At 37.3% G+C, this 11,809-nt stretch overlaps 1 protein-coding gene across 1 annotated transcript; it reads left to right on the forward strand.

The window, feature by feature from the left end:
• The first annotated feature begins 9,704 nt into the window (after nt 1–9,704).
• Nucleotides 9,705–10,628, forward strand: LOC111151285 (olfactory receptor 5K1-like). Its single transcript, XM_022509177.1, is given in 3 exon segments — nt 9,705–9,753; nt 9,756–10,218; nt 10,220–10,628. Coding segments are annotated over 3 exon segments (921 nt in total).
• The last annotated feature ends 1,181 nt before the right edge of the window (nt 10,629–11,809 follow it).

Here is an 11,809-nt window from a genome sequence, read left to right on the forward strand (position 1 = left end):
GGGTGCCTGTGTGGCTCAATAGGTTAATCCTCTGCCTTCAGTTCAAGTCATGATCTCAGGGTCCTGGGGTCGAGTCCTGCATTGGGCTCTCTGCTCAGCAGGGAGCCTGCTTCCTCCTCACTCTCTGTCTGCCTGCCTCTCTGCCTACTTGCGGTCTCTCTGTCTGTCAAATAATAATAAAATCTCTTTAAAAAGGCAAAAAGAAATAAGGCTAGCAGAGAAAGTCAATTATCATATGTGTTCACTTATTTGTGAAGCATAAGGAATAACATGGAGGACATTTGGAGAAGGAAAGGAAGAGTGAAGTGGGGTAAATCAGTGGGGGAGATGAAACACGAGATAAAACAGGAGAGAATGTGGACTATGAGAAACAAACTGATGGTTTTGGAGGGGAGGGGTGTGGGGGGAAGGGTGAGCCTGGTGGTAGGTATTTAGGAAGGCATGTACTGCATACAGCACTTCGTGTTATACATGGAGAGTGAATCTTGGAACACTACATCAAAAATTAATGACATAGTGTATATTGATCAACACAACATGATAAAAAAAGATAAATAAATAAATATCAAACCTCGGTGAAATTCTTCGGAAGGTCATTTTTTCATGTAGGTCATAAAATTCTGTTTCTAAGCTTCTTTTTAAAAAATTCATGTCCAATCAAAAAAAAAGAGTGTCTTCAACAAATGGTCTTGGGAAAATTGGATAGCCACATGCAGTAAAATGAAACTGGGCCATTTCCTTATACCACACACGAAAATAGACTCAAAATGCATGAAGGACCTCAGTGTGAGAAAGGAATCCATCAAAATCCTTGAGGAGAACACAGGCAGCAAGCTCTTTGACCTCAGCTGCAGCAACTTCTTCCTAAGAACATCACCAAGGGCAAGGAAGCAAGGGCTAAAATGAGCTATTGGGACTTCATCAAGATCAAAAGTTTTGCACAGAAAAGGAAACAGTCAACAAAACCAAAGGACAACTGACAGAATGGGAGAAGATATTCGCAAATGACATATCAGATAAAGGGATAGTATCCAAAATCTATAAAGAACTTATCAAACGCAACACCCAAAGACCATCCAATCAAGAAATGTGCAGAGGACATGAACAGATATTTCTGCAAAGAAGACATCCAGATGGCCAACAGACACATGAAAAAGTGCTCCACATCACTCAGCATCTGAGAAATATAAATCAAAACCACAATGAGCTACCACCTCACCCCAGTCAGAATGGCTGAAATTAACTAGTCAGGAAATGACAGATGCTGGCAAGGATGCGGAGAGAGGGGAACCCTCCTACACTGTTGGTGGGAATGAAAGCTGGTGCAGCCACTCTGGAAGAGTATGGAGGTTCCTAAAAAGTTTGAAATAGAGCTATCCTACAATCCAGTAACCGCACTACTGGGTATTTAACCTAAAGATACAAATGTAGGGATCTGAAGGGGCACATGCACCCAAAAGTTTATAGCACAATGTCCACAATAGACAAACTATGGACAGAACCTAAAAGTCCATGAGCAGATAAATGGATAGAGATATGATATATATATACACATACACACATACACACACACACACACACACACACACACACAATAGTATACTATGCAGCATAAAAAAATGAAATCTTGCCTTTTGCAATGACCTGGATGGATCTAGAGGGTATTATGCTAACCTAAACAAGTCATTCAGAGAAAGACAATTATATGATCTCTCTGATATGAGGAATTCAGAAGGCAGGGCAGAGGGCCTTGAGCAGTAGGGAGTGAAAAAAAATGAAACAAGATGGGATCTGGAGGGACACAAACCATAAGAGGCTACTAATTTTTTTAAAAGATTTTATTTATTTATTTGACAGAAAGAGATCACAGGTAGGCAGAGAGGAAGAAGAGAGGAAGAAGCAGGCTCCCTGCTGAGCAGAGAGCCCAATGTGGGGCTCAATCCCAGGACCCTGGGATCACGACCTCAGTCAAAGGCAGAGGCTTTAACCCACTGAGCCACCCAGGCACCCCAACCATAAGAAACTCTTGATCTCACAAAACAAACTGAGGTTTGCTGTGGGGGTGAGAGGGGAGGGATAGCGTGGCTGGGTTATGGACACTGGGGAGGGTACGTGCTATGGTGAGTGTTCTGAAATGTGTAAGCCTGATGATTTACAGTCCTGTACCCCTTGGGCAAATAATATATTTTATGTTAATAAAAAAATATAAATGTACACCAGAATGGTTTGAAATATCTTCTCTAGTGAAGCCATGAGTACATGAAACATAGTTGAAAACACAAGAGCAGATGAGATAATATAGGGAAAACTCTAGAATGAAAGAAGAGGGAGGTCAAAGATCAATCAGAAAGAAGCATCATTCAGAGCAAAGAGGGAAACATGAGCTAGTATAAAACACTGAGATGCAGCAATCAAGGACAGAAGCAGAGAGGGTTACTGTAAGAATCCAGAGAAGACTTGAATAGTACCAAACACTACACTTTGTTAGGAAAATGATTAAATATTCTTTACTTTTGGCATAAAGTTTGTTGTGGCCTTGGAGAGAGAAGGTTTTAATGAATAGGCAGAGCAGAGAAAAATGAAGGCAAAGGAACCAAATAGTATAATTTCCAATCTCCTTTCCTATTCTTTTTATGTTACCTGTTGTGTCTCCTTGTATCATGTATGAATAAGCTTCAGTCATTTTAGTTTACTATCCATTTTTAAAAAATTTGGTCTGGCTCTTTTAAGAGTCCAGGCTTTTATACATGTTTCCCTCAGTCTACTGCTTTTCCTCATGTTCTTCCCCAATTCTTATCCTGCTTATCCTGTAAAGTTATCTGAAATTATACTTCCACTGGGAAGTGTTTCTTTCTTCCTCCAGGTCACCATTCATTACCCTCACTATATTTTTAACATAACATGTTTACACTTCTTTTCTATTATAGCCTAAATTGCACACTAGTTAGCAATGTAAGAACCTTTCTTTCTCCCCACTAGATGATGAGCTTCTTGTCAGCATCCATATATAAACAACTAGAAAATTATCCCCATCAGTCTCACATCCTGTGCACACACTCTCCATTGTCTTTTCCAATACCCTGCATATTGAAAGTCCTTGATAAAAAACAGAATGGAAATGTTAGCAGTTAATGTAGCAAGACCTAGCTCAGTTTGTAGTCAGTTTCTCAGAAACTTCATGATATGATTGGTGACTTAATATGCAGTCAAGACTTTTACAATCAAGACACATAGGAGTCACACTTGGTATGGTGGTGAATGCATTATAAAAGCAGTGAAGTATCATGTAAATCAGGAAAAGAAAGAATCAATTCTATTTGAAGGACCTAGGAATGCCCTCATGGAGGAGATATGACTTGAGTTCAAGGATGAGTAGTACTGAGATGGAAGGAAAGAGAGGAGTTTAAGATGAGGGAAACATTGCTAAATGAATTAGTTGAAGCAACAGCCCAGAAGGGCTGTGAAGGGATGCACATGGCCAAGTGCCCTGATGTAAGAGGAAGAAAGGAAACTGATAGATAAGACACAGTCTGACTGTGGAGAATCTGGAATATCAAAATAAGAAAAATGGATTTGGGGGTGCCTGGGTGGCTCATTCGGTTAAGCATCTGCCTTCAGCTTGGGTCATGATCTTGCAGTCCTGGGATCAAGCCCCAGAGCCACATGTCCAGCTCTCTGTTGAGCAGATAGTTGGCTTCTTTCTCTCCTTCGACCTATCCCTCCACTCATTCTCTCTCACTTACTCTTTCAAGTAAATAAGTAAAATCTAAAAAAAAAAAAAACAAAACAAAACAAAAGCACACACACACACACACACACACACACACAAAACAAAACCAAAAAAACTAAAACAAAATATTTAAAAAACCTTTAAAAAAAAGAAAAATGGATTTGGTTTGAAATCTAAACAGAGACCACTGCAAATTCCTGAGAGGTAGACTATCATCTTTTTAATCATTCAACAAATATTTGTTAAGCACTACAAAGTAGTGCTTAACACTTCTTTTCTAACACTCCTTCATTTCCAACGCTGTGCAAGGTGTTAGAAAAGAAGGAATGAAACGAAGGAATGAACATAACAAAGAAATCCCTTCCCTCTTATGTCTATAACTAATGGTAGCAGCAGGCAACAAGTGATGGATTATAGACATTCTTTATGTATAGTGTTTTTATTAAATTAAATTTTATTAAATATACAGTATATTTATACAATTAGTGGAGTGAAGGGGTGTCACCTTCCTGAGGTGGGGAACCTGGTGATCAAAGCCGATGTGGTGGGGAGACTACCAACTGATGATCAGTAAATTTCTTTATTTCTTACAATCACTTCTTTTATACCTTCCTTGAGATCCAATTATAAACAGGATATAGATTTATGTGCAGGGTGTGGGCTACATGTGGGATGTGATTTACATGTAGGCAATCAAGTGAGACAAGCGAACAACAATGATTATCGTGTAGCTTTAAATGACAATATCTCTTAGCTTTTAATGACAAGAGCAAGTTAAGGATTCTCAACACTTATCTGATCTATCTAAAGGAGGACAAGAAAACACTCCAGGGATCCTCCCATGTTTATTCCAGGCGTGGGCCTGGGAAGACGCTTGCCCTCCAATTCCTGGAGTTTTCTCACAGGACTCGACAGGACCCCAGTCACATTGGCGAGGATCGGGGTTGTGTTTCAACAATTCCCCCCTTTTTTTGTTTTTTAATTGCAACATCTTAAGAGCCAATTCCCAGCTCCATGCCTGTTATTTGTTCACTCATCATTTGAGGAGACAGTAACCACTGATGTACAGGTCAGAAGAGCAACTATAGCCAAAAACAAGTTCTCAGGGGTCTGTGGGCTTCAGGTAGATCATAAAACTGCTTCTCCTTTAGCTGACAGGGCCTTAATCTGACCCCATGTGGGTGGATCGGCCCTATGCTGATATGGTCGGGGTCTCCTCTTATGAAGAGACAACACGTATCTTGTGAGTGACCTCCTGTGTCTCTTGTATTGCTGCATCTTTCTCATAGATCACGGATACAGTGGTTAACAGCTGGGTCATTGGTTTTCTGGCCCTAATGAGCTGAAGAGGAAGCCATAGTGTTTCAGAGGGTCCATCACCGGAATCAGAGGAAATAAGAGCAGACCCTCTGCCTTTCCTTAATAGAAGTCCAGGGAGCCATTCATTAAAAGATATGAACCAAATAGGAATAGATGCTTCAAGGGATTACTGTGATTATGAGAAGTGTTTTTCTACTGCTGTCTGAATGTAGCCTTGGGGTAAATTCCAAAAATTAAGAGTAAATAGAGTGCTGAAACTTCCTTGGGACTCCCCCCCTTTTTTTTTTAACAATTGAAGTTTTAGTGTATGATGAGCTCATTGAACTATAACTTGTCCTTGTGGGTTATAAGGTATACCTGTAATATGATGAATCTGCCAATCAGAACAAAAGGCAGCAATTTGTGTCTTGTGTAAGCTGGTGGGTTATCAGTTTTTATGGTATTAGGGACCCCCATAACACTAAAACATTGCAATAGAGTAGAGCAGACAGCAGAAAGGGAATTGGAGGATTAAGGAATTGCCCAAAGAATTTTAGAAAATGTATCAATAACATGTAAATAAGGTTGATGAGGAAAGAGTTGGAAATTAGTTACATCCATTTGCCATAGTTCGTTGGCTTGTGAGCCATGAGGATTAGCTGCTGAAGAGTGTGGGCGACAGTGCAAAGGCACACAAATAGGATAGGATTGAACAATGTTATGAATCTTTTGAAGTGAAATGTGGTAATAGTTGTGCAGTTGATTAGCATTAGTATGTAAAACCAAGGCTTCATTTGCAGGTGATGTGAAAATGGACATGTCAGGATATCTGCTTGATGGTTACCTTCTACCAATGGGTCCTGGGAGAGAAGAATGGGCCCTAATATGGGTGACATAGAGAGGATGGGAACAGGATTGTACAAGGGACTGTAATTTTGTGAGAAGGTGTAATATGGTTTTTTGTGTTGTAGATATCTGAGCTTTTTCAATGGCAGGAAAGAGACAAACTACATAAGCAGAATCAGAAACGATGTTAAGTGCAGAAGATATATGAATTATGTGGGAAACCCAAAAGACTCCACTCCAAATCTCCTAGAACTTGTAGAGGAATTCAGTAAAATGTCAGGATATAAAATCAATGCACAGAAATCAGTTGCATTTCTTTACACCAACAACACAACAGAAGAAAGAGAAATTAAGGAATCAATCCCATTTACAATTGCACCCAAAACCACAAGATACCTAGGAATAAACCTAACCAAAGAGGCAAAGAATCTATATTCAGAAAATTATAAAGTACTCATGAAAGAAATTGAGGAAGACACAAAGAAATGGAAAAATGTTCCATGCTCATGGAATGAAAGAACGAATATTGTGAAAATATCTATGCTACCTAAAGCAATCTGCACATTTAATGCAATCCCTGTCAATATCCTATCCACTTTTTTCAAAGAAATGGAACAAATCATCTTAAAATTTATATGGAACCAGAAAAGACTTCAAATAGCCAGAGGAATATTGAAGAAGAAATCCAAAGTTGGTGGCATCACAATTCTGGACTTCAAGCTCTATTACAAAGCTGTCATCATCAAAACAGCATAGTACTGTCACAAGAACAGACACATACATCAGTGGAACAGAATAGAGAGGCCAGAAATTGACCCTCAACGTTATGGTCAACTAATCTTCTACAAAGCAGGAAAGAATGTCCAATGGAAAAAAGACAATCTCTTCAACAAATGGTCTTGGGAAAATTGGACAGCCACATATAGAAAAATGAAACTGGACCATTTCCTTATACCACACACAGAAATAGACTCAAAATGGATGAAGGACCTCAGTGTGAGAAAGGAATCCATCAGAATCCTTGAGGAGAACAAAGGCAGCAAGCTCTTCAACCTCAGCCGCAGCAACTTCTTCCTAGGAACATTGCCAAAGGCAAGGAAAGCAAGGACAAAATGAACGATGGGGACTTCATCAAGATCAAAAGTTTTGCACAGCAAAGGAAACAGTTAACAAAACCAAAAGACAACTGACAGAATGGGAGAAGATATTTGCAAACGAAATATCAGATAAAAGGATTTTGCAATACATGGGAACAACTTCAACTCAGGGTGAAGCAGTTGATGAGACTAGCTAACACTACCACAACTTTTGTTCTCCTCTCTAAATGCTAATCATTATTCATAAACCCTATCATTCTCTCCAGTAACTGTCCAAACTGACCTGAGACTCTCTTAGGCTCATTTTATATTTTATGCACAGGATAAAGTACAGAATTCTAGAAATGATGTCCATTATATAAGAAACAGCAAGATGATTATCAAATGACTTAATGACTTTGGCAAAGGTTATTTACTTTAACCTCATTGTCTCACAGGTCATCTTTAACTTATGTCACAGAGTTAATATGTTTTGGGAACTGAATCTCCTCACAGAAATACACTGATGTCATCATAGGCAAGTCCCATAAGCATTTGATGGAAAGTTTAATTTTGCATTGTTAGAAACGTAATTATTGACACTGACTTATTAGTAGTCTCCAAGATATTCACTGTTTTAATCCCAAAGGTTTCTGAGACAAAAACTTATATCCTGAAATTATATGAGAGTTAACACCATGCAAACACACACAAAACCAATATGATGTTATAAAACTCTTCTCAGAACATTCAGGTAAAGGAAGTATTCATATTTATCTTTGCCTTACTATTACTGTCCAGAAGTATTGATTTATCTGATTAGTTAGCATTTTTTAATTGTTCTCAGATTTCACCTTATCACCTTTCTAGGTCTTCCCACAGCTGAAGGCTCTGGCAAATTAGCATGAGATTTAAATCCAGTTTATGCCAACCTTCTGATTATAAGGTAGATCTCAAAACATCCTGGTAAGAATACAGTTTAATTCTGTTACATAATTCAGGGAAGTTCATTGAAAGTTATTACTAACATAGTTGAATAATTAAATGTCTTCTCTTTAGTAATTTAAAACAAAAAAAATAAAATATTCAGCCTGTGCTTTTATTTTTATGTTTTGAGTATGTAAAAATAAACCCATTTTGATCATATAATTTACATAATTAGACACATTGGTCAAAATATCCTAACGGATCCCTAAGTAATAAAAGAAGATAGCCTTTGAGGTAAAACAAAATTTGTTCTCAAAAATCATATTTATTTTAAGATTTTTTAATGTATTCATTTGAGAGAGAGAAACAGAGAGACAGAGAGAGCTCAAGCAGAGGGACAGGCAGAGGGAGAGGAACAAGGAGAATTCCCACTGAGCTGGGAGCCAGACATGGGTATAAGTCCCAGGACCTAGAACCAAAGGAAGATGCTTAAATATCTTAGCCATCCAGGCAACCTATCTCAAAAATCATATCAAGATTTAAGATTTTTCTCTTTCTCTAAGTGTTATGAAACTAAAATATACAGGCAAGCTTATTATTATTAGCTTTCAAACTACTGTGATATACTTCAGAAAATATTGCATAAGTTTCTTAGGAAGTGGAAAAATAGTAGCTGGGTCACTTCCAGTAAGAGAATGATACATAAGATTTTTCATGCTAAATTTCCAAGAATTTCCTTTGTAGTGTGTTCTACAAAACTAGCAGTCTCAATTTGTGGAGACCAAAGAGATCACTAAGGATCAGTGATAGTATACTGACATGTTCACCTATCTCAGGTCTTTGAAGCTAGGACTGGAATCAATACTATTTTTCCCCCCTTGATAGCATTAAATACCTCTTACAAGAAGTAAAAGTCATAGCTGAACTCAAATGTCTACAATTCTAATAAAGAAACTGTACATGCATATTTTTTAAAAACCCATGTGTATTATTCATAAACAACTCTAGATTGTGTTGGGTATATAGGATATGCTTGAGGATGCAAGAAGTTAAAATCAGTGTGGTCTAGAGCATTTAGTTAAAGCTTTCTTAAGTAACATAATATATAAACTATGCTTTACATAAAGATGGAAAGGATTTAGAGATCTGGGCAAAAATCAACAGGAATGATGGCACAGACAAAATCAGTTTTTACGGAAATGGATCTAATACCGGGAACAGGGATGAGAGAGGTGAAAATACATAGATATTTATTTCCTTGGATACCCCAAGTAATTTTCTCTAAAGATGAAAGTCCTATCATAATCCTTTGTGATCTTCATAGAATTCCTAAGATAGAAACTTAACGTATCTGTTGTATGCTCTTTTCAAGCATTCATTCCACTGGGAGAGTATATGAAAACTTTTTGCTCAGTTAAAAAAATGTGTATACGTGAAGATTGATAGTAAATTTATTATGAGGATCTTTAAACAAAAACTGACATGATATTGTTTGTCAACATTGAACCAAATATTGGAATGCTAGATTGGTACACTATTCATGTATGAATTCATAAAGACAAACCTTTTCCTCTGTAAGCATTCTTCTTGGAATTACACACACATTCATGGGAATGCTGATTTTCAGAGTTGAGCTTATAAAACTAACATTTTTAGGGGAATGACTATTCCCTAGAGGTTTGGGTGCCTGAATCCAGAGATACCGCAGGGAGTTTGAAAAAGCTCCACTCTTTGTTGTAAAAAGAAAAATTTGGAAGGAAAATTATACACACTGTAAATAAGAATCTTATATCTCCAGAATTCCTATCTCAACAGAGAAGTTGGATATGACTGAGGATAACTACTCCTTGACTACTGAATTTATCCTCATAGGATTTCAGACCACCCACAGTTGAGGACCCTCCTGTTTGTGGTGTTTCTCACTATCTACGTGGTCACCATGGTGGGGAATCTTGGCCTGGTGGCATTGATTTTTATGGAGCATCGTCTTCACACACCAATGTACATCTTTCTGGGCAACCTGGCTTTGATGGATTCCTGTTGTTCCTGTGCCATTACCCCCAAAATGTTAGAGAACTCCTTTTCTAAAGATAGAATGATTTCCCTTTATGAATGCATGGCACAATTTTATTTTCTCTGCCTTGCTGAAACTACAGACTGCTTTCTCCTGGCAGCAATGGCCTATGATCACTATGTGGCCATTTGCAGCCCACTGCAGTATCACAACACGATGTCAAAGAAAGTGTGCATTCAGATGACCACAGGGGCCTACATAGCTGGAAACCTGCATTCCATCATTCATGTAGGGTTTCTCTTTGGGTTAACTTTCTGTGGGTCAAATCAATCACTTTTTTTGTGATGTTTTTCCATTATACAGACTTTCCTGTGTTAACCCTTCTGTCAATGAATTGATGATATTTATCTTTGCAGGTTCAGTTCAAGTCTTCACCATCGGTAGTGTCTTAATATCTTACTTCTATATACTCTTTACTATTTTCAAAATGAAATCCAAAGAGGGAAGAGGCAAAGCCTTATCTACTTGTGCATCCCATTTTCTCTCTGTCTCAATATTCTATGGTTCTCTTATCTTTGTGTACATTCAACCACATTCAGTTAAAGAAAAGGATGAAGATATATCTGGTGCTGTTTTTTATACCACAGTGATCCCTTTATTAAACCCTTTTATTTATAGTCTAAGAAAGAAGGAAATAATAAATGCTGTGAAAAAAATTATAATGAAATTTTTATAACATTCTAAAAGAAATATTATCATCAGTGGAAAATTAACAAATTTGATAAAATGTTTTTGAAATCATGGAATATTGAGAAAGAAAAGGACCACTTTGCCCATAGAATTTTCAATTACTAAAACATGATATTATAGGACTCAAATAAGTTCAACAAGGAGAGATTCTGGTATAATGTATTGCAAAATCTAAGCTCTAGCTCCCAGCAAGATTGAACTATATAATTCTTCTTCAGGTCACACACTTGTCACAAAAATATTAGCTAAACTATTAGCTAACAGTTTCAATGGGTAATGAATTACAATATTCAACAAATACAACAAATACTATGAATAGAAGACAGTTGATAAAGATCACCTCCTTTTAAATTCATTTAAAACAATGACTCTTGTAAGCTGAAAAATTAAAAAAAATAATATTGTTGACAAATTTCTGGAATTCCAAAGCATAATCTTACAATCTCTGGCACATTTCAGGTTCTCAAGAATTAATCCCTTCTCAAACAACACCAACTGTCAGAAGTAAATTGTATATCTTTGATTCTTAATTTTCTTTGAGTTTATTCAAGAGAAGATATTTGAATATTAGTTCACACAGAATATTCTCAAATCAAGAATATGTTCACATTCAAAAGGGGAAATTTTGTTATATATATTTTACCACAATTAAAAAATACTGAGACCAAGAAAAGAATGCTTGTAAAAATGTATAATAAAAACAGACTATTTTCATCTTTAGTGTTAGTCAATTTTACTTTCAAGTTCTCTGAAATAGAGTATCTGTATACTGGTGATGTAGCACTCTGTAGTTGCCATAAATGATATTTATGGATTGGATGTCCATATGGATTTGGCTGTTTTCATATAATTTGATTAGGGTGTCCATCAGAAATGCAGTGTAGGGGTGCCTGGGTGGCTCAGTGGGTTAAGCCACTGCCTTCGGCTCAGGTCATGATCCCAGGTCCTGGGTTCGAGCCCCGCATCAGGCTTTCTGCTCAGCAGGGAGCCTGCTTCCTCCTCTCTCTCTGCCTGCCTCTCTGCCTACTTGTGATTTCTCTCTGTCAAATAAATAAATAAAATCTTTTAAAAAAAAATGCAGTGTATTCCTGAATACACTAAATTAAATGAAGGGGTTTTTCTCTCTGATATTACTTATCTTATTTGTTACCAGGAATTCCACCAACC

The sequence above is a fragment of the Enhydra lutris genome, unplaced genomic scaffold (assembly GCF_002288905.1).
Source record: "Enhydra lutris kenyoni isolate GAN:26980312 unplaced genomic scaffold, ASM228890v2 scaffoldscaffold2, whole genome shotgun sequence".
Lineage (NCBI taxonomy): Eukaryota > Metazoa > Chordata > Mammalia > Carnivora > Mustelidae > Enhydra > Enhydra lutris.